This window comes from Alligator sinensis, unplaced genomic scaffold (assembly GCF_000455745.1).
Source record: "Alligator sinensis unplaced genomic scaffold, ASM45574v1 scaffold402_1, whole genome shotgun sequence".
In the NCBI taxonomy this organism is placed as follows: domain Eukaryota; kingdom Metazoa; phylum Chordata; order Crocodylia; family Alligatoridae; genus Alligator; species Alligator sinensis.
Window position 1 is genome coordinate 1,380,139 of NW_005842089.1, and position 23,557 is coordinate 1,403,695.

A 23,557-nucleotide genomic window follows, 5' to 3' on the forward strand; every position below is an offset into this window, starting at 1 on the left:
GAGAGCCCCATCGTCTCCTCCAGCCATGGGGAGCTGTGAAGGAGGGCTGCTGTGCTTGCCGACGGTGAGTATGTGAGGGAGGGAGTTTGCCAGCAAGAGCGTTTGCAGAAAAAAACACATTGGAGGCAAATCCAAGGGATCTTATGGAAAGCAGATTTTGACCATGTAATGACTGTTCCCCCTAGAAACCTAATTCTCTAATGATGTTCATTCAATCAGTGAACATAAGCAATATCACAGGAGGGTACACGTCCAATCAAAACTAGCCATCCTAGCCTGAATTTTGAAAACTGAGCAGGTGTGATGAGCTGCCTGTGAATGTACTAGAGAGAGAGTCTTATTCACTAGGTACACACGAGGAATGATTTCAATGAATGAACCAGTGTTTGAAAATCATAACAGACTCAGGATTTTTTTAACTTTCTTTAATACGGGCTCAGTCCTACCAAATGCTGACTGCACTTGGCTCTTGTGGAAGATGGGGGAGTTGAGGATTGTAAAATCATAGGCAAGTAGGGTTGGAAGGGACCTCAGGTGTAGTCCAACTCTCTGCTCAAGGCAGGATCATCCCTATCTAAACCATCCTAGACAGGTGCTGGTCTAATCTATTAGAAGCTCTGGGAAAACCTTCACACATAACTACCTGAAACATCAAAACCACCCTTTGACTATCCAGAAGGGATAAGGTGACTGTTAGTGTCCTGCCATTGCAAGGACAGGAAGTAGATTGTTAAATACGGTCAGGGCCAGGCTCATAGGCAGTGACGCCTGCTTCACATCCCCATGTCTTTACATTTTCAGCATTTGAGCTGGGGGAGATGTGAAGAGTGTTCTGGGCACTATTGCCAGGGGTGTTCCTTGCTCTGCTCTCTGGATGCTTCAAAAGTATCTCAGCCATAGGCAGTTTTTGGATAATACCTTGAACCAGCACATTTTTAGGGGTCAGCAACATTTTTGGGCAGAGTGCTGAAAACACCCACAACTTCAACTTGTAAGATGTTGGTGTGCCAGGGGTGAATGACGGAGGATCCACGAGGGGCCCAGTCCTTGCTGTTGTCACGTAGCCCCGGCCCCTTCCCCGCCATCCACCCTGAGGCACGTGTGCCAAGCAAAATGCCTTCAAATGCCATAATCTGGCACCTGTGCCGGGGGTTGCCTACCCCTAATTGATTAAATACACCAGGTTGTACTGCATCCCCTGGGAGGGTGGTAGAAACTAAGGTAGACGTGGGGAAGATCTTCCTGCAGTCGTTATTACCTTGCTTCCTCTAGAAAGTCAGCAAGTCCAGCACTGGATGAGAATGGAGACTAATGACTAAGAGGTTCAAGCATCCACCTAATCCAGCCAGAGACAGACCTTTCCCCTTGGGAAGATGGCAGGATTTGGAGGGGCAGTTTTTGATTCTATGATGACTGCAGAATCAGGTCCTGAAACCTGCCTGGGGTCCAGCAACAACGACTACAACAATCATTTTGTCCGTTGATGGGGTGACTTTAAAGTCAACGACAAAAGCCCTAAGATTGATGGGAACGGGACAAAGCAACCACTCATTTCAAAAGTTTCTCCAAGGAGGAGTCTCCAAAAGGTTCTTTCTCTATGAACAAGCAGGCCTGGCCTGGCCAGCTGTAGCCTGCCATGTTCTGTGCCTGAATTGGCACACACTGTGAACCTAGATAATGATGATGATAACTGAGCGGGAGCAAGGAATGTAGGCACCGTGGATATGGCATCTTAGATAGGGTGACTACCTGCCTGATGCACTGGACTGCTGGACTCCGGCCTGGGACTTTTGACCAACTGGCCGGGATTGGCCTACAGAATCCAGGACTGTCCTGGCCAAATCGAGACGTACGGTCACCCTAGCTATAGGGGAATGCCCTCTCCTTCTTAACAGTATAGGGCTTATGAAACAGAGTTGAGTAGTTCAGATTCTACCCACTGGAGGGCAATGGTGCTCATAGAAAGTGACTCATTCATTACATTGTACAGTATACACTCCTTTATTATGAGTCCCACATTGCTGGACCAACACCTGCCAACTTGCTTGTCATTACTGATTATATTATACACACACTTATTTTTAACACTGCTTTCTAGAGTGCAGTGGGAATGTGTGCCCTGCCCTGGCCAGCTCTAACCAGGCTAACTACTAGTACCCTCCTGCACAAATAACATTGGAGGATGTGGTTGGGAAGCCGCTGACACCAATCAGAAGATAAAAGGAGCAATTTTCCTGTTGGAGCAAGAGCCATGGGCATGGAAAACAAGAGCTCGCGGCCCCGGTCTTTCACAGGCTTCCCCATGTGCACTGCCAGCCCTGCCCTCCCTTGCCAGCGAGCTGTAGAAAAAACACGTTCCAGACTGGGAAGGACTCAGATACCATTGGGATGGGGGGCACATAAGTACACTGAGTACCAGGCCATAAAGGGGAAAGTCAAAGGTCCCTCTTCCTGCAGGGCTGAGCAAGAGAAAAGCTTGTACATCAAAGCACAAAGCAGGATAGCAGCAAGTCAGCATGGGCTATGAGGACTTTTTGGTCACTTGATCTCATCCCAGCCTTCCTGCTGCAGGGCTCTGCTGTTCAAGCCAGCTTGTTCTGACAAGCCCTGGAGGAAGGGGAACGCCCGTACAGATGCTGCCTGCTACATTCACGGAGCTGCTGTCAACTAGCAGCAAACTGATCTGTGGCGAGTCCTTTCCAGAGAGCACGGTGGAGGCATCTGGAAAGGGAAGCCCTGCAGTTATATTAAGAGCTGGCCCCAGAGACTCTAGGATGGTTTTGCATTTGTTAGTCATTACAAAGAAAAAAAAATAAAGCTGATCCTTTTGCTAAATGCATTAGCCTCATTCTCAGCTGTCGTCTGTTGCCCGGCTGAGAAAGATCATTGTACTCCCGTGAGAACAGCAGAGGCAGTAGCTGGGGAAGGAAGGCACATGGCCCAGACTCTCACCAAACAAGGACAAAGATCTCTGCACCAGGCACCTAGGGTCTGATCTTGTGAGATGCTGAGCACTTCCAAATCCCCTGATCAGTGCAGTGAAGGAGTCAGCTCCTGCAGAAAGCACAGTCCATGATTAATCATGTAATTAAGCACTGCAACCCAACTCACACACAGGCAACCCCCGTGCTAGCATTACCTAACACATGAGTGCCTGACTTGGCCATCCTGATCTTCCTGTAACACAGGAAATGACATCCAAAAACTTATGTTTTAAACAAAAAACCCGAATACATGGAGTCCCGTTGCCCTTCATGCGGTTGTCAGCCAGACTAGACCCTTCAGATCCACTGCACAGACCTCAGTGGAAGTAACTGAGAGCAGTCAGAGATGGCCAGTTTCTATATGGACCCATCAATAGGTAACCCAAGACCCCATAGCCACAAACACACTCCAAGTTGCCCCTCACCAAGGATCATAAACAGAGCCAAAAAGCAGACACATCCCACAACTGGCCCAAATCTATGCCTGAAGTAGACCGACCAACCAGTCCCAGTTGGCCCCAACAGGGCTCCAACCCCAATTGTATCAGTGGCCACTGGAGTTCCTCATATCCGGGCTGTTTTCCTTTAGTCTGCCACTACCGTGTTTTGTCCAGCTCTTCCAGTAGCAATCAGGAAGAAAAACAGAAGGTCAAAGAAGGGGGTTTGTGGTCAGGGGATAGGGGTAAAACCCTGGGATTCCCCTTAACTCTGCCTTCAGCCATCGCTCAGGTAGGGTTAGGTCTCAGCCTCAGGACATGTCCTGCTGGTGCAGTAGGGTGAGGGAGGGAAAGCAGCCTCTGGTCCTGGTTCAGCTCTACTGACATGCTCTTCCCATGAGCAGCAAGGTGGTGGTGCCCAAGGGCTGTGCTGGTGCAAAGAGAAAGTATTCAATTAATTCCTCCAAAGAGGATCCGTTTGACATGCATTCAAGATCCTGCCCAAACCCAAAGGGACATGTGAGCAGGGCAGGACAGAATGATGCAGCACAGGGAAGGTGATTACAGGTGGGCTCGGCAAGCTAATTACAAAGTCTATGGCTATGAGAAATGAAATGCTGCAACAAAGATCAGCGCTGTCCTTGTGCCTAGCACAAAGGTCTCTTTAGCCAGTAAGTGCTAGGAACGGGTAGAAGATGTACATTCAATCCTCTCCTTTTGCCTTATTGAAAAGTCTGTCCCAGCTGTAGCACTTTCTAAATGTGGACTTTAAATAGAAGAGAGCTCTTGGCATCCATCTCTGCTAGCTTGCTTTCCTGGACCATGATTTTCAGGGATGCCTAATTCAAATTTCATACCCAACTCCCACTGACTTGCAGGCACCTGTGAAAATCCTTCTGATTGCTATTTAATATGTATTTTCCAGAAGCATTCAAAAGCCCTTATCAGTATCAGGACTCTACAGTGTTTCACGCTGCGTATGCTCCCCCTGTCACATAGAGCTCCCAGTATAAGATCTGAGTACTTCACTGACTTCCATTCTAAGCAGCTTTACAAAAATGAGGTTGCACAGGGTGTTAGCATACATTTCAGTCTTTGCTGGTCACTCATTACTCACAACTTCTGTTGCAGAAAGCCACTGGCAAATGAATGCAACAGGTTCACTTAACCAAAAGGTAGTTATGTCTGGACCATCTCCTTCGGGGCTGATCCTGCTGTCCTGACCCAAGTTAAATCCTTGTGCAAGACTTCTGTCTGCAACTTCCTACTCCAGGGATGAGGATTCTTCCTGCCAAGCTTCAAACGCAATGCTGTCAGCACTTAGGATGCAGAAAGGGACTGGGAATTCATGTGCATCTAATTAAATTGCACATTGATTCCCCTGTGGCAAAGTGGCATCTGGAGGGACTTGTTAGTTCAACAGTGTTCTGAAAACAATGATTTGGGATATTTTCTAATAGCTTCCTGGCATTGTTCTTCCCCATCTAATCAACGGTGTTTCCCACGATTTTAACAGGTGATTCGTTCCCCTGGATCTGATAATGTTCCAAAGGGCAGGTTTTGCGTGTATACGATTTCTGTAATTTTTTAAAAAGTAGTCAGTCTGGCTCACAGTCCCAAAAGGTGGGGATCCTTGTTACCTTATTCCACGACTGCAAGTTTCTGCACATCCAGAAGAGTCGCAGTCCAGAAGAGACCCAGAGACTAAACTACAGCCAACAGCGCGAGCCCACATTAGCTTATTTTCTGCCTGTAGAAAACGTATGAATTAGATTTTCTGAACTCTTGTGATTACAGTTTCAGCAGCTTGGTTAATCAGTGTCCTGTAGCAGAGAGAGGGGAATGTCATTAATCAATCGCTGTGTTTAAGTCTGATGTTATTTTTAAATAATAATTAAAAAAAAATCCTTTTACCCTAATCCCCTCTCCTAGCTGGCAGAGAGAACGCTGCTTTCAAGTTAAAATTAGTTCCCTAATGTTTGCCCTGGTGTGGAATTACAGGCCCCCCAGGACTGCACTGGTTTTCCAAGACGCACACTTATACTATCTAGCTAATGGACTTTAACAGCTGCATTTGGCAAGTGCTGAAATACTCCCGCAACTTCCAGTCAAGCCAAGCTGTTGTTAGAATTTCTGGGGCTCAATTAGCCTGTCAGATGCACGCCTGGAGCTCCCATTGACTTTGGCCTGTGCCTCTGATGAGATAATCAGTTGGTGTTATACTTAACAGTTTTATCCACTTTAAAGCCATGAGCTTCCAAAATGGCTTTAGACCTCTGGATCCAATCGGAGCGGTCTGTCTGTTTGCCAGCACAGCTATTCCCTTGTCTTGCAGGGAAATTCACAGCTCTGCCATCTCTCCTTACCAGTAAATATAGATCCTTTTGTGTTGTGTTCATGCAACCTTCTGAATTCTGCATTTCAGAATGAATAATCCCATTCTTGGCAGGAAAGAAACAGATAAAGATACTTAGCCTTTGGCCTCTTGCCTTGAAAAAACACATACAATGGAACAGATTCTCTGTATCCATGTATCCTCCCATTAAGTGTTAGGCCTTATTATATTTTATCAACTGTATTGAGAGTCCTGAGCAAGCTTGAGCTTGGAGTTGCTGGGGTGGGGAACAAAAATGATATCACACAAAACAATAGTGATTGTTCATGGACAGATATTAGTAATCAGTATCACTGAAACTAACCTAACCAGTCAGATGCCAGATTTGGGATCCAGCTTGTATTTCATCTGCTCCGTGCCTTTCTAGCCAGGGCTTTTAGCTTGGGACATTTATTGCTCTAATCATCTGAGGAGACGTAAGTGCCTAACCATAAAGATGATAAGATTAACATAATTCCGGCACTGGCTTTGTTTCCTCATAGCAGGCACACCCCAAGCATGAGCCCTGACTTGCTCTTTTAAGAGACCTCAATTAGAGGGAAAAGAAGGTCTCATACTAAGGCACTGGACTGGAGCTCAGGGAATCTGGCTTCAGGGCTGGGCTCCCTGTGTACCCTCATGGCAATCTCCCAATCTGTCTGCCCTACTAATAAAATCGGGTTAAAAGGGCTTCCTTTCTCCTCCCATCTCAGTGTCATGCTTAAGCAGGTTGTAAGGAACAGGGTGCGTGTCTGTGTGTTGGCACAATGTCTAGCACGATGCAGCCTTCGTCTTGCCTAAGGTGCTCCAGGAACCACAGGGAGATTTGAATGAATCCGATGGCTGAGAGAGAACAGGCCATAACTGGTGTGGTGCCCCAGATGAACAGGAAACAGGAGGAACAACCAAGATAGCACTGCTTACCTGGAAGGGATTTTTTTTCTCTGATAAAGATCCATTTAAACCACAAACACCTCCGACAGCCAGTTTGCAGACCCGATCCTGCTGCCCTAACACGGGCTCAGAGTTGCACTGATGTCATGAGGATGATGTGCGTGTAGGAGGGTGGCAAGTTCAAGGGTGTCTTTTCCCTTTCGGTCCAGAAGATCCGGCCTGAAATGCAGCTGTCCCACCAGCAAAGCCCTAAAGCTTCATGACACGGGTCGCTGGCATCTCGTTCGGCTTGGTTCTCTGACTGTGTCATCTGTACCAAGGGAAACCATTGCATTCAATGACTTCCTCTGCAGCCGCCCATTTTAATCAAGATTTGAATGCTTTTCCCCACATGCACGCACCACTGGCCAAATTCTGGGAACTTCTTAAGTCTGTTCCCAAGTGCAAGGGCATCACGTATCCCAGTGGGGCTGGCGCTGTCTTGATTAGGGCATTTAGGGGCAACCACTGGAATTAATAAGAATAATGCAGCTGCTGCTGCTATGTTGATGGACCAATTTAGAATCTGCAGTAAAATCACACATTTTCTGACAGCAAGTTCCTTTGCCTTGTCCCTCTCCTAACCAGGTGAGGTTTCATTTTGCAGAAACATCACTGAATAGCTACTGCAGAATTTCAAATGATGGAGCCAGGGCTAGGCCTGCCTGTCTGGCATTATGCAGCCCCACTGCTGGGATCCTACGCGTTGATGCCTTTCACTATCAGGATCCTTCGCGGCATGCAACAACCCGAGGAGGCCTATTAAAGAGACATGAAAAGATGGAGGAGCAAGAGTAGGACTTTTATCTTGAGGTTTAAAACTGATGTTTTAAAATCTGTAGTCAGTCCTCTGCAGCGGTGTGTGAACACCTAAAAAAAGCTGGCTGGAAAAAGAAAAAGAATAGCTTGCCGTACAATTGCTCTACTTCCTCCAAGATATAGAAAATGAACAATTCTCTCTATATTTTTTCTTCTATTTGATCAGATCTACCTGCTTGGGATAAAGATCTCTGGCAATGAGCTAATGCTATCACTTTCCCATACCTGTCAAACTGTGGGCTTTCGGCATGAGCACACATGACTGAGCCAAGGGGACGCTGTCATGTAGATTTACAGCTTTATCTCCTGTACTCTCCATTAGTTGTGATACCCTCTTATTAAGCACAAAAAAACAACATTTTTCTTAACTGATCTGGTCCTTTCCCACTTGGCAAATATTGATCTTCCCCACTTCTCAACCCAGGCGGAGATTAACACTGCTCTTTTTGTTCCTGCCTGTAGCCTTAGCAGTCAACAGAGCTGGCATTGATGCCATCAGTGATTTAAGAAAAGCTCAGGGAAGCGGGGGTTGTTAATACATTTTGCTCGCTTGTTTGAGCTCTCTCTCGCTCTCTTTGTGCTGGCAAGGACAGAGCACTAAACAGGATGGGTCTGATTGTGCCTGGCAGGTGGACAGGAAAAGGAAAAGGCCCAGAGAAGAAGAGCCGTACAGCAACATAACAATAAATTTCCTCACAGGCTCTTCACAGACTCATATCCTGAGGCACCTTGAATGAAGACAAGACTTAAGGTAAAGGAACAATTGCTCAGCACTCACCTCTGTGACCTGCCAGGGCTTGCTGCCTGCCATGAGAAACTGCACCCATTTATTTTACGGTGTCACTTCCAGTTGAGTCCGTTATTGTGGAAAGTTTTGTGGCCCTTTTTACTCCCGTTTCAACCGGACTTATTGTGGTTTTGCTGAAAACAGTTGGGAATCAACTGAATCGAAGGAGAAACAAGCTGCTTGTGAACGCTTGCACTGGTTGAAGTGAATCAGATTAAAAAACAACTGAGGTTCAGTTCTCCTTAGTAGGCTAGGCCAAAGAACAGAGGGAATGCAACTACTGACGCATGCATCTTACCAGCACTGATGTCCGGAAAGGTGTTATGTATGGGTGCTTTAATGTCCATGAAGAGCAGATTTAACCTGCAAGAGCCCCCCTGTACATTCTGCTGGCAGTATATTTGGTCACATGAAGGGGATTTGGACCTGTGGTTTCAGGTGGTCGGAGTATTTCATACATGGCCACGCAGATCTTCCCTGTCATTTCCATATCTTTACTCATTCTGGGTAATTAGCTAGGCAGCCAGGGTCAAATCTGCTCCCATTTATAGCCCTTCAAACCCTAGGGACCAGCCCTGAAATGCTAATTCACCCACCACTCCTCACTGTTGTTACCTCCCTTCCAAAACTAACCCGTCTTCCCCCACAAGCCAGCCCCAGACACCCTGCCTGACTGCCTGAACATCCTCTCTCCCTCCCCGACAAAGATGTCAAGTAATTGATGTGTAGAATTTTAATTAAATATTTTTAACTCTCAGCTGTATTCCATCCCCATTTAGCGAGACCTGTGCCTCCCCCTCCCCCATGCTCTTCCTAATTCAGCTGAAATTAATGTGAATATTTTCCCCTGTAACGGCCACCTGCATGGTTGATGGCTGTCACCTCCGCACAGCTGTGGGAATAGGCTTTTCTTTGTTTACTGCTTCTGCAGAGCAAACAGAGAGAGCACAAAGCAAGTTTTATGGAGCCCATCAAAATGGGCAGTTAGGAGCTTTTGTTTCAAGGGTGTTTTTTTTTTTAAGGATGCCTTCAGGAGGCTCCAGTCCCAGGAACTGACTGCAGCAGTATGGTAACCAATCCCCCTGCAAGTCATCCCTTTAGAAGCGGTGACATTTCAGTCTCCTCTAAACGTCTCAGTAGCACGGTCTGCCTTGCACCAGCAGAGCCGATGGCGCTATGGGCATTCGCCCTGGCGCTCACCCTGCGAGGGGTCTTTAGAGCTGGGGTGAATGCCTGTAAGACTATCAAATATGCCTTTAGAGCTGTGATTCTCAACCGGGGTCCCAGGAGAATCTCCTCCCTGGGTGCTGAATGGGGTGAGGCAGAGGTCTGCCAGCTTGGCCCAGGCAGTTGGTGCCCAGCCCTCCACCCTGTGATCAGCAGCTCCTCTCCCACTTGCAGCCTCCAGCACTTCACGCTGCCCGCGCCCCCTCTGCCCTGCTGCACCGGGGCTGTATCCATCGGCGCGTTGCCCCGGCGGCGGCGTTCGGAGCCAGGTGTATCCGAGCGTTGCCATGGCAAAAGAACGTCCAGCACTGAAGGGGGCGGGGCCGCCGCGGGGAAGAGCCAATCCGGGAGGAGCAGGGAGGACAGGTGTAGCCCCGCGGGCCATGAAAGCGCTTCCCCTGGGGCGCAGCATGGCTGGGCCCGGCGGGTACGTGGTCTCCTCCTCCTCCAGCTCCTCCTCCTCCCTGGGGCTGGCTGGGAAGCCTCCCTCTGGCCCCACGTGGATGGGGGTGACCTGCCTGTTCTGCCTTGGGCTGAGACGGGGTTGTCTCTCCTGGTAGCCCAGCCTCTGGCTTCCCCAGCAGGGTGGCCCTAGCTAGGAAGCTGGTTCTGCATTGAGATGCTTCAAAGGGTCGAGCTGAGATGGCCCCTTGCTGGGTGCGGGGTGTGACGGCTGCTGTTTGCAGGCTGAGGAGGCTTGGGGCAAAGTTGCCTTGATCCTGTTTGCCATTGCCCTCTTGGGTGTGTGAAAGGAGCTGTCTGTCTGCTGGCAGGATGGGGGAGGATATGAGACTGGCCACAGCTGCGGTGCTCTGGTGCTGGTCCTCTAGTAGCATCTCAAGGACTCGGTGTTTCTGGTGACAAACACAACCATGGTAACCTGGTGCTAGTGCACTGGTGGCTGCCTGGGTAGTGATGAAGTGCCACGGAGCTGGTAACTAGCAAGATGCCCCAAGCCCCTGTGGGTAGAAAGCAGTAAGTGGCCTTGGCCACCTGTAGCCAGATCAGTCCAGGGTTTAAAACGTGGCTGAACTAGAGTGAAATGTGCTGGGAATAAGGCTTGAAGCAGCACTTGTAGCTAGAAGGATACAAGATTTATTTTCTCTGCCGGTGCCTGTGGCAGGTGTAGCCTCTGCCTGTAAATCAAGGCAAATCTAGCTTGTTTATCCAGTTGTTGCAAAATGGAGCGGTAGTCATTCAAACTAAACCTGTTGTCTTGGATCCTCGCAGCAGGTGAAGCTCTGAACTCACTTTTTTCAACAAACAGCTGTAAAGATGCCCGGTATGAATGAGCAAGATGAGCGGATGAGGAAGTTCAAAAACAAGGGCAAAGATGCAGCTGTAAGTATGGGGGGAAGGCTGGCCTCAAATCTGTGGTGAGACGTGATGGCAAAGCATCTCTTCACTGACATCTTTACTACTTGGTCTGAAACGGTTGCACCTCCTCAAGGCACGTTGTTCAAAACCTAATCACGCATGATCTGCGAGGGGAAAGAAATTGTGCACTGCACTTGGAAAAAGAGGGAACAAGCTGTAGCTATAATCCCCAGGAGACAGACTAGCCCTCTTCCTGCTAGTGAAAATTGGGTCTATGAACTTGTAAGAGGTAGGCTTTGTTTTTTGTGTGCTGGATGGGAAGCCTAAAATCTCTAGGCATGAATTTGTGGAGCAACAAACCAATTGGAAATAAAACTTCTTGCTTGGGATACATCCAACCAAGAGGTGAGGTCAGTTTGTTCTCTGCCTATGCTGCCCCCAAAACAAAGATAGTTGTATCGGGGGATGAATGATCACCACCTCTGTCTGGAAGGTGATCAAGGAGCAATGATTAATGACCAACTAGTGAGCTTCTTCCGGTGGAACATGAAGGCTGCGTCCGCACAAGCACGGATGTTCCTTTTCCCCAGGGACAAGAAGCAGTGGCACAAGATCTTGACCCTGGGGAGTGCCCATGTTATGTGCCCTCTAGTTTGTGGCAGGTTAACCTGGGTGGGGTAGGGGAGGCTAGGGCCAGCACAATTGCTGGCCGCAGCAGCTTTACTCGGGAGCCTTGGGGAATTGCAGCTGCTGCACTTCTGCAGCTGGAAGCTTGGCCAGCAGCCAGAGCATGGCTCTGGCAGGCCAGGCTCCAGTTCTGGGTGGTATGTGCTGCTGTCACATGTGCCACCCCACTTTTTTCCATGTAGACTTTTTTGGCCCCAGGTCAACACCCCCCACCTCCCTCCTCATGCTGCAAGGTAGCTGCACAGGGAATGCCTGAAGGTCTGCAGTGCTGCAGGCTGCGTGGCTGTGGTTGTCTGGATGCAGCCAAAGAGTCCAAACTTAGGCTGAAATTCAAACTGCCTAAGAAAAGCAACGCAGGCTGTGCTTTGAAATTCAGTCCTAATGCCTGCATGTACAAAAAGGCTTTTAATAGGAGAGAGGCAAGGATTTCTTTAGGTAATACCTTTTACCGGACCAGCTGCATAGCTGGGATAGTTAGGCAAGCTTTCAAATGCAAGACCTTCTTCTTCAAGTTACTATGTCTGGCATTTGAAAGCTTGTCTGGCTATATTGGACAAACTGCAGCATTGGGATAGAAGATAGCACCCAAAACAATCCTTGCCTCTTGCATAATTCCTAGACAAGGTCCCTCTAACACTTACAATATGGCTCGCTTCTCTCCTAGGCTATGAGGCGGCAAAGAGTGGAAGTGAATGTTGAACTGCGAAAGGCCAAGAAAGATGAACAGATCTTAAAAAGGCGAAACATTACTATCACTCTGGAAGACAGGCTCTCTCCAGAGCAGGAGAAGAAGGATGCTGTGAGTAAAACTGTTCTCCAAAAGCAGTTTTAACTGTTTGCTTCAATAACCAGAAAACTTGCCTAGTCACTAGTCAGTCTGTAGTGCTCACTGTATGGTCTGATCTACTCAAATCCTAGTCTAAGTGACTGATTAGACTGGCCTGGCTATGAAACTCAGCATTTGCAGACTTTATGGTCTGACCCAAGTTGCACTGGAGACCTTGCCCTGGGAAGACTAGCTGAAGTAAGCAAGGACCTACAGAAACTGTCCAAGAGGACTAGCCTTCCTGTTGGGACTGCCTAGAACTCCAGCTGGTTGTGAACCAGCAAAACGTAGGTTGGCCTCTTAACTTTTGGCTGATGGTTCCAAGGCAGCTGGATTTCCTCGGGGACTTCAGGCTATTTCCCTGCCTGACAAGGGGGCTTTGACTTTTGCAGATTCTTCTGAAGCTTACGGGCTGCTTCGATGAGAAGTTGTGACTTGATCTAGATCTGAATGCTGACAACGATTAATGGGAGATGCGGGCTCGTTATTTGATTCCAAATTGTGTTTCTCTGTGCAGAGTGCTCAGCTTTCTTTGGAGGAAATAATCGAAGGTGTGAATGCAAAGAGTCTGGAGATTCAGCTGAAGGCTACTCAGGCAGCCAGGTATAGAAACAGAACCTTTTTGGCTTGGAATAAGCATGTTAATACAGTATAATGCCCATTGTGTCCCTGGTAACTTCTGCCAAAGATGGATTCCTGTTCAAACGTCTTTCCCTGGATAACTTGACAAGGGATGACTAGACCAGAAGGGTACTCTGGTGGCTTAGGTTTGGTCTAGGACAGGGGTGGGCAAAATGCGGCCCGGGGGCCAGGTGCGGCCCTCCAGGTCATTCTATCTGGGCTGCAGGACCCCTAAAAACTTTACAGAATTAATATTTAATTGCCCCTGGGTGCCTATCATGCAGCCCTTGATGGCTTGCCAAAACTCAGTAAGCAGCCCTCTGCCCAAAATAATTGCCTGCCCCTGGTCTAGAGACCCAAGTACAAGCCTCTAGTCTATACCACCGCAGACTTCTGTATGACCTTGGGCGAGTGACTTGGCCATTCTCTGTTCCCCATATATGAATTGGGGTGTACATTCTCTAAGGGCCATCAGCACCATTTTGAGATGCTCACAAACTAAAGGGGCTGTGGGGGGAGGGAAAGGGGAAAGACTACTAAATACCTGAAATTGGTGGAGAGGGCTGGGGCTAGGGTTCAAAGGCTACAGAGCCAAAACCATGGACTAACTCCAATGCTAGTCAGTGATATGATGATGCTTCTCCTGTGTGGGCCCACACACATTCTAGCCTTGACAGGAAAGGGGAAATACTACTGCTGCTACTCATGACTGAGAGCATGTTGACCTACTGCACAGAGCCATAGGCATAGCATGGCCTCTGCTAGGCTTGCTTGTTCCTTGCAGTTGCTGGAGGCCTGGCCTAACCCAGGTGCTGAACTCTGCTCTGCTTCATAGCTTGCCTACTTGTCAAGGTAAATCACTCCAGTTGATCTCGCTGTCTGAATCTAAATTGTGGGGTGGTGGGTCTGCAGTACGTGGATGAGTGGAAGGGAAAACTCTCATACAATGTACCCTGTTCATCCCACAGACGAATGCTGTCCAGACACAGGAACCCACCTCTCAATCAGATCATAGAAGCGGGGATTATCCCCAGACTGGTGGAGTTCTTGAGCCGTAATGACAACATTACCTTGCAGTTTGAAGCGGCATGGGCGCTGACTAATATTGCTTCTGGGACATCTGACCAGACTAGAGCCGTTGTGGAGGCGGGGGCTGTCCCAGCTTTCATAGACCTCCTGTCCTCTCCACACATGCATATCAGTGAACAGTCTGTGTGGGCACTGGGCAATATAGCAGGTAAGACACCCTCGCGCTTCCATGATGGTAACCTATGCAACAATTCCTTCCCTAGGCCTCTGAAACTTAGCATGCAAATGGTAGGCACAGCTATTGCTGGGTTAGTGCCAGGGAGTTGGATATTGCTGGGGGGGTGGGTTAATTTTTTTTTTTTTTTTTTGGGGGGGGGGTTGTTTTGTTTTTAAGACTGTAAACACCTAATTAATTATTTCCTCAAACTAGTCATGTTTATACCAAAACCCTCTGGCATACTGGTACTGTAGCACAACCCAAGGTCTGTGAGGGTTGTTAGATCATGAAGGCAGGATAATTCATTTAGCTTTAAACTGGTGCTATTTTTGTATGCCCCCTTATCAACCTCTCTTCTGAGAAGAGGGTGTGTGTGGAGCGGTGGGGATCCCCCTTTTCTTGCACTTCAACTGAGTCTTGATCTAAAGAAAGCTGCTCAATCATTCCCCCCACTTGAGAATGAATAATTATGGCTCTAGTTATTGTACCAAATAAGCACTTTGTTATCTATTGTTGGCTTACGCTGTAGGTAGAGATACAGCCCACATCAGATATTTATTCTCTCATGCTTCAAACTATTCTGATCTTCTCCACAGGTGATGGTCCCCTGTACAGAGACTCCCTTATCAAGTGCAATGTGATTCCCCCCCTGCTGGCTCTGGTGTCGCCTGCTACTCCAGTAAATGTTCTACTAATTCCTTGAATTGGTAGCTGTAACTCGCATGAAATAATGGCTGACCTGGGATTAGTCATTTCTTGTAACAAAGCCAAACCTTAACCCATTTGTGTCAGGTAGGCCAGGCTGTGATTAGACCAGAACTGGGGACAAGAGGCTTGGAGAAAAGGATCTCTTTCCCCTGTAATCTAATGGTTACTCTTGGAGGAAAGAAGAATCGGTAGCAAGAGGAGCAAAAGCCACAGATCCCCACATCCAGATGGGGAATTCTATGCCAGTTAATGGTAACTGTCCAGTACTACACCTCTGGATTCTCCTTTCTGTACCCCATGTCTTTATTCAAAAGGATCAACATTTTGACTGGAAATATTTCTTAAAGATGAGATGAGACAAATAGCAACACCAGTCTAAAATCTCTTGTGCTTATCTTGGTTCTGTACCAAACAGACCCAGAAGCAAGATATCACCATGAGCAGACATGGAGGAGAAATGGGGCTCTTAAGCCAGCACTCAATAGCTTTATTCATTTTTTGGGAAGGAGTCCTAGAAGGGAGATCATGCAGGATCTGGACTGCCAGCTGACTGACTTGCAGAATGTAGGTTTGCAATGTTACATGACCGCTTTCTCTCGTTTCAGATTGGGTTCCTACGGAATATCACATGGACGCTGTCGAACCTCTGCAGGAACAAGAACCCGTACCCCCCTCTGGAGGCAGTGAAGCAGATCCTGCCAGTGCTCATCTGCCTTTTGCAGCATGAAGACAAGGACATTCTCTCTGACACATGCTGGGCAATGTCCTACCTGACTGATGGATCCAACGATCGCATCCAGATAGTGGTGGACACTGGGAGTCTTTCAAGGCTTGTGCAACTCATGGCCAATCCAGAGCTGATGGTTTTGGTAGGTTAAGAACATGCCTGTGGAAAAGCGGTGCTTGTTTTTCATGCCCTCGGCTCTTTGAGAACAGCCTTCTGTGACCAAGGGAAACCTTTAACAGCAAGAGCTCTCCCTTCTAGAGCCAGAACTGAAATGTATCAAGAAGCAGTATACCCACCTCCTTTCTGTTGACCATAACAGGAATAAGTCTGGATGTAGCTTTTGCTTCTTAAATCATTCCCTTATTTTTGCTTATCGGCACTGACTGCCATGTAACAAGCCAACTCTAAGCATCATGCAGCCCACTGTCATAAGAACATGTGAATATGCAGCCATAATTCAACCTTAGTAAGAGACCAGTCACTGACTGGAGTCCTCTGTTGGCCTGTCAGTAAAAGGAGAGACAGCTGTTGAATGAGGGAACTCTAGGACTAGCTCACACTTTGGCAGAAGTCACTTGGGGAAGCAGGGGTTGCCTTAGCTAACTAGTATCTTCCCTTTCTAGACTCCTTCTCTACGTGCTATTGGGAACGTAGTCACGGGGACTGATGAGCAGACTCAGTCGGCCATTGATGCAGGCGTCTTGGCCATTCTGCCACAACTCCTGCGACACTCCAAGCCGACTATACAGAAGGAGGCAGCATGGGCACTCAGTAACATTGCAGCGGGACCTTGCCGGCAGATCCAGCAGCTTATTACTTGTGGACTGCTACCTCCTCTAGTGGAGCTGCTGGATAAGGTGAGAGGACAGTCTTGGAGGCCGAGGTGGGGTTTCCATTACTGTGAGAGCTGTGTGGAGTAACTGCTTCCTGGTCATGGAGAGCTCCTGTGTTGAGATGCCTTTTGGACTAGGCAGAATAGTCCATGCTTCTCATACACTTGAGGTGTACTGACTTACATGTCGTGGAGTTGCAGAGGGGGCTGATGCAGCTTTCTTGCATGCCTGTTGTAAAGCAGCTCAATGCAGCATTCCCTCCTTCAAAGCCTATATCCAATATGTGGCTTATTTCAAGAAGCGTGCAGCCTTTTATTCTGGTGTCAAGGAAAAACATGAAAACCCATAGGAGAGGTTCAGTTATTAAAAGTAAGTATTTAATATGGAAGCTCCATCTGTGCCTATTTTGCAGGGAGAATTCAAAGCTCAGAAAGAGGCTGTGTGGGCAGTGGCCAACTTCACAACAGGAGGCACCGTGCAGCAAGTGGTGGAACTTGTCCAGTCTGGGGCTCTCAAACCTCTGCTCAATCTGCTTTCTGCCAGAGATGGCAAAACCATCTTGGTCATCCTTGATACAATATCAAACCTCTTCCTGGTAAGCTCTTTACTCTCCCTCGCCAGTAAGCTGTGCCCTTTTTCTAAGGGACTTCCCGAACATGTCATGCCACACACAGCCTATTGGTTCTGCTCTAGGAATGGGATGTAGGTGTCAGAGGCAACATGAGAACACCAGTCTGACCCTCCATGATAGTGAAATATCAGGTCTTTAGAACAACAGTGCAAAGTCTTTGATAAACCTAGCACTGCCTTCACTTGGCTGCAGTCTGTTAAAGCCATGATTCTCAACCAGGGTACCATGGCACCTGGGTTGCTTTGAAAGCTTTTGAAGGGTGCCATACCATGTTTGCACTGCCAGGTGTGCAAACATTCACAAGATAATCCCAAAGATCCTGAGTTCCCTGCAACAGAAGAACTGCTACATCTACTTTTTTTCTGTAATCAAGAAAACAGTGACGACTAAGAGCTGGCACTTGCCAAGAGGTGTCTTGAGGCTGGAAAGGCTGAGAACCACTGCCTTGAAAGGCTTGCTCTTGATGGAACAAGATTGTTAATGTGGAGTTGCATCCAGCTGTGTGTCAGTATTATCCCACCTCTGGAAATGGGGAGTAACTTGCTGGTGTTACTTGCCTGGCATGTTTACACAGCACAAACTAATGCATCTCCCCAAAAAGCACAGAGATGAGACCAGCTGGTTCCAGCTGTTGCATCTGTCATTGTCCCTTCTGAGCCAAGTACCTTAGTGTGGCTTAATGATTAATAAGTAATTGAGCTTGGATGCCCTGTTGTGGCATTGAGAGCAGTTAAATGGCTCATTAGTCAAGTGGAGTATCTGGATGCAGGCTTTTGTTTACACTGCACTGGCTCTGGAACTTGGGCATATCCATGCCAGCTCGGGTACCACTGTTAGCTAGTCACAGTTGACACTGAGCTCCCTGAATTACCCAAGTACTGACCTTGCTTCTCTGGCAGGTGTTGCAGTGTTTGCAGCCACAGCTACCTACCAGCACTCAAGCTAGCTTCAGTGTATATACTAGACTACTCTGGAGGGTAGACATACCTTGGAGTCTCCATTATCCTGCATGCCAGATAGCTCTAGGACAAGATGTTCTGCTAGAAATTAGAGTGATTTATATAGCTTAAGTAGAGAAGGGAATGTAATAATGTATTCATTGCTAATCTCCTTGTTCCTGTGTTCACAGGCAGCAGAGAAGCTGGGAGAGACAGAAAAGCTCTGTGTCCTTGTGGAAGAGCTTGGTGGTTTAGAGAAAATAGAGGCACTACAAACCCATGACAATAACATGGTCTATCGAGCTGCCTTGGGTCTCATAGAAAGATACTTTGCTGGTGAGGTATGTGGATTGGTTTTTTTTTTGTTTGTTATATCGCTTGATGGCCAGATGGGGAGAAGAGTTGCCATATGTGGCTCTTTGCATAGTGTTTCTGGTATAGAGCCTGTTTGGCCAGGCTTTAAGGAGAATGTAGGAACTGCACCACTGATCAATCTTCAGTTCCTGCTGGGGCTTGCTCAGGTTACAGGTAGCTTTTAGCTAGTGACCCAAGACACTGGGAACTCCAGTACTTGAGTTAATCTTTAACTTGACTTCCAGCAAAGTCAACCAGATAAGCTCTTGCTTCTGGTGTCCCAACCTGATCAGTGAGAGAGGCATGGAACAACAGAGTTGCTCTGCAGAGGTAGTTGCCTTGCTGACCAATTCAGGTGTTCTTCCCCAGGCCTCACAACACAGTTGACTTAGGTTTTTCCCTGCTACAACCAACAGCTCGCTTATGCATGCATCCACTGACTAACTTTCATTACCTAGAATTGGGAGGGTAATAGAGTTCAGGAGAAGGGAGGGACAGATTTGGCTTTTGACCACTGCTGTGAATGGCTAACCTTCCCATGCAAGCTCAGGTGAGGAGTATCCATCTCTCCCTAGGAGAATCCAGACTTGCAGCCAGAAGCTGACCAAGACAGACAGACGTTCAACTTCTCAGCAGAGAAGCAAGATTTCTATGACTTCTGAGAACGGAGCACTGAAATGGGGGGGAGGAAAGGGGGTGAGGGGAAGGTGCATTCTACTACCTGCTCTCTAAGGGTAAAGGTGAGGAGGGTCTTTTTGTATTTCTGAAACATAGCAATAAATCTCACTTTCTGGATTTGTACTATTAGCTTCCAAAGTTTCCTTCCCAACTTGTGCAGTGATGATTTATGCAGGGTTTGTCCTGACTTTGTAATAAGACATGAGACCAGACCATGCATTTTGAGGTAAAGGACACAGATAGACTTGTATGATCTGTCTTGCAGAGAAACTCCTCTGCATTGTGAGCTAGGTTAGAGGCTTAGCTTAGAAGGCTTTGAGCATAAGGAACTAGTTTAATTCCAGCTCCTTATCTGGTCACTTGTTATAAAGCTCTCGGACGATAACCCTGGAAGTATCTGAAAGCACTGAAGAGCTTTGTCTGTCTGCCTACTGTTGGTAAAACACTCAGTTCATCAGAAGAGGGAACACTTCCTCCTCTTTAACAGTTGCAGGGGAGACTCCAGCACTTCAGAGAACTAGTTTCTCAATAGCTGATCACCTGTGTCTGCATCTCATCGGTATCTCTCCACAGATGAACTGGGTCCTTGTGTGCACTAGGAAAGTGTCTGCTACAGTGAGGACAAACTGACTTCTTTTGAGGAGCAGCTGCATGAAATAATTTTTTTTCCCCTAACGATACTTAGGGAAGATATATCTATATCTTTTTAAACCTCTATACCTTAGACTGGGAACAGTAGCTCCATGATCCTTAGGGTGAGATGGAGGTAATTGCAGTCCAAGTCTATGCCAAAGTGTGGTGACAGAGCTGCTTTGAGCTGGTGTTGTGCAAAGTGGCACATGTTATTAATAACGGGGTAATATAAGCTCTCTAATGCAATTAACCTAAGCAGTGGCAGTAGCTGGTGAAAGACTGGACATTGCCAAGTGTTGTAATTGGCCACTTGCAGGGATGGACCAAACCTCTGAGTCCCAAGAGGGTTCCTGTTTCGGAGACTGCCTCTGCTTCTGAGTTGACTGTACAGCTCGGCCCCTCTTACTGCTGGTGAGGTTGCACAAGCAGGTGCAGTTAAGGCTGCTCATGCAAGGGCCTAGAGGTCTGAGGGAATCTGATTTCAGAATGGGTCATGGAAGGTGAATATAAAGGAGGAAAATGATCCTTTGACTGATAGGAAACTAATGGTTGGGCTGCTAATGGCTCTGCTTCAGTTCAGTAGCCTGCAGGACCCTAAAGTGTGGTGGTATAGGCTCCTCCAGTAGATGCCCAGAGCTGACACCTGGAGCTCCCTGCTTATCTCCCACAAAGCAGGTTCTGCTCCAGGACACCAGGTGTTTGGGCAGAGAACAGTCAAACCTCTCTGCCGATAGGCATATCCTGTGCTTGTGAGATCTCAGCTCGCAAATAGCCATTTGGATTGCTCCGAGGTAAAGTGCAGCCTGGCTCCTCTCCAAGTGCTTCTGCTTGAAAACCCTCCCATAGAAAAGACACCCTTCTGGCAAAACCTGCCTTTTTGTGCTTTGTGTGTGCTTCCCACTATTGCTGTGCCCTCTTTTTTTTTTTTTTTTTTTTCCCCCCAGAAGGAAGCTACCTTGCCTGGGTGGTAAGGAGATGGGTTTAATAAGCAAGGGGCTGTTGCTGAAGTTCAAATGGCTTTCAGTTGGTTTAGGCCAGATGTGGCCAACCTGCACTACACATGCCACAAGTGACACAGGCAGCCTGTGTGGCACACAGCAGGTCATGGAGGGAACAGGCAGCACAGCAACAGGTAAGGCAGGGAGCAGAAAATGGAGCAGCAGGAGTGCAGGACAGGGAGCAGAAAGCCAAATGGATCAGGCAGGATAAAGGATTGGAGTGGCATTCATAGAGGGTGCAGAACTAACTTGTGGTATGCCTCCCAAAAAGGCTGGCTCCCATTGCTTTAGGCCAGGGGCGGGCAATTATTTTGGGTGGAGGGCCGCTTACTGAGTTTTGGCAAGCCATCAAGGGCCACATGACAGGCAGCCAGGGCCAGATAAAAATTTCATTTTTTTTTTTTTAATTTTCCTTTTTTTTTTTTTCATTTTGTTAGGGGCCCTGTGGGCCAGATAGAATGGCCTGGTGGGCTGCATCTGGCCCGTGGGCCGCATCTTGCCCACCCCTGCTTTAAGCTATATTTAATATGGGGCTGCTTCAGCCCTACTGCACAGGATTTGTAATCACTTTTGCTGCAGAGAGAAGGACTGCTCCATCACTGAGGCCATGCTGCCATTTCTCTCTGGGAGATTGTGGCTCAATCCTATGGGCATTGCAAGCTTTCATCCCCCTAATTCAGCTGACACTGGCATGGATGTTGCAAGTTAAATTTTTAAAAGCAGAAACCTCTTTTAGCAGAAGTGAGATGCAGTGGCAGCAGATGAGCCTTGTGACTTGCTTGAGGTGGGTCTAAACATGCAATGTCAATCACAAGATGCATCTTGCATGCCTGACTAAATCTGGTTGGAGGACTACATTATTTGTAATGGGATATGGTGGGGGGGGATTTTGGTTTTGGGCAGCCTTCTGTTTAACAGCTGAATGTTTCAACAGAGTACAAGCCAGCTTGCCTGCTAGCTGCAGGGCCTTTGAGGGGCAAGGAGGTATAGTCATAACTGAAGCACCATGTAAGGATTAGATAGCAGCCTGATCTTCTAATTGCAGTGGAAAATGTGCTTGCCAGCTAGTGGCTTTGACAGTGAGACTGAGAGGGTGCAAAGTGGCTATGTTTGAGGGTGGGGAGGGGACAGTGTGATGCAGCTCTCCTATTGCTTCTTGGCCCTCCCTAAAATCTACTGTAATTCAAGACTTTGTACCCCATTCAGGTTTCCTTTGGGGGAGAGGAAGAGTCCCCTTTTTAATTCATATACTATAGCCTGGGTTACAGACCTAATTTAGCCTGGAAAATGTGGTGCTAGTATTCTCCCTTCATTATTTACCTTGCTCTAACAGAAGAGTTAATAGGGCAGAGACTTGGCATGCACATGCTGTCTGGTCTTGAGAGGCATACAGTTTTAATCATGTGCGTCATATCTGAGGATCATTCTACCCTGTTGAATATTAAAATGCTGGGGCATGGTAAATGGTCCTAGATTTATTTGTTTTATTGCCAAAGCCCCACAGCAAATCATTAAATTTGTGTGACTTTAAGGGGATGCCTGAAGAGGTTGTCTTAAAACAATTATATATACTTTTAAAAATCTTGTTTCTGCCACTGGGTTCATAGAAAAAGGCTCCTCAGCTCAGCTCAGTTGTGTGCTCCTTGTGGTATAACACTGCTGACAAGGTGGCTGCTGCATCTGGAAAATATTGTATTTCACCAGGTAAAAAGGATCTGAGGGAGATACTTCTCCCTGGTGTAAATGGATATGGAGGTAAGGAGCAGATTGCAGTGCAACTCTGCCTTGATATTAGATTACTGCAAGGCGCTTGGTGGGGCTGTGCTGTTCTATAATCTCCCACCGATGGTCTGGTGGCAGCAGAAGTGTATTAGCACAGATTGTCTGTCTGGTGCTCCCGCCACTACATAGAATAGCTCTGGCGGTGGCAGCAATTCTAGACCACCTGGAACTGGTCTGGGTTAGCACTTCTACCAAGACTGTCATTGGAGACTTAAGATGTGCAAGGTAACCCAGGCTCCCATCACTGGACTTCAGTTTAGCAAGGAATGCAGTTGGCCATATACCAAATACTGCCTCATTCAGATGGCCTATTCCATGGATGGCTGCCCAGTGTCTCCCAAGACTAGATAGCCTGCTATGCTTACAGGCATCTGGCACTGCCCTCTTATTCATCCATCTCTGCTTACAGTCATGTTGTAGGTAGGTATTTCCACCTTTACTACAGCCAGTTAAACTCCAGCTGCACCAAGTCGAGCTCGGTTGAAAGAGGAAATTCATGTGCTCTTCCCTAAATGAGCTAGATTTTTTTTTTTTTTTTTTTCACTCCATTTCCCTAATGGAAGTATGCATTCATTTGTTCCAACCCTTTCAAATGACAGGAGTTAGTGAATGATCACCAGAAGGCTTCTGCCTGTAATTTGCCAGTGCAGGCAGGTGCAGTGATGTACCCATTCAGGGTTATCTTCCCTTACCCACTGAATTGTCATTTATAGTAAGGGGACCTCTCCTCCTACTATTCCTTTCCAATCCCAAATGAATTACTCTGCCACCTGAACTACACCCTTTTATTGTAATTTGCTTGCCTAGCTGGTTTTCAGCTGTGTGCAAATGTGACTTATCCTCTGAAAAATGTTTAATATAGGTTAAGCCCTAGAGTGGAGTTCAGATGCTTGAAGTATTAGAGTGAAGATCCAGACTTCATGCATTGCTTTATCAGATATACATGATCAATGAAACAAGAAACCACAGCAATACTAGAAAGTCTGAAAGATAAATCTTTAAAAGGAAGGATTTGAA

The 23,557-nt window shown here is 47.4% G+C and overlaps 1 protein-coding gene across 1 annotated transcript; it reads left to right on the forward strand.

Annotated features, from left to right (window-relative positions):
• Positions 1 to 9,934: 9,934 nt before the first annotated feature.
• Positions 9,935 to 19,244, forward strand: KPNA7 (karyopherin subunit alpha 7). The gene is made up of 11 exons (XM_006023949.3): positions 9,935 to 9,988; positions 10,792 to 10,902; positions 12,230 to 12,364; positions 12,909 to 12,994; positions 13,981 to 14,249; positions 14,855 to 14,937; positions 15,572 to 15,835; positions 16,317 to 16,550; positions 16,939 to 17,121; positions 18,287 to 18,436; positions 19,025 to 19,244. Exons 2-11 carry the CDS (start codon positions 10,837 to 10,839, stop codon positions 19,109 to 19,111), a joined length of 1,557 nt encoding a protein of 518 aa, XP_006024011.1. The 5' UTR covers positions 9,935 to 9,988; positions 10,792 to 10,836; the 3' UTR covers positions 19,112 to 19,244.
• Positions 19,245 to 23,557: the final 4,313 nt, after the last annotated feature.

Excerpts from the sequence above, each read along its gene's own strand:
- KPNA7 (XM_006023949.3), top strand. The coding sequence starts at position 10,837 with ATGCCCGGTATGAATGAGCAAGATGAGCGGATGAGGAAGTTCAAAAAC. Across the intron at positions 12,995-13,980 it reads AAGGCTACTCAGGCAGCCAG|ACGAATGCTGTCCAGACACA; the intron begins GTATAGAAACAG and ends TTCATCCCACAG. Across the intron at positions 18,437-19,024 it reads AAAGATACTTTGCTGGTGAG|GAGAATCCAGACTTGCAGCC; the intron begins GTATGTGGATTG and ends ATCTCTCCCTAG.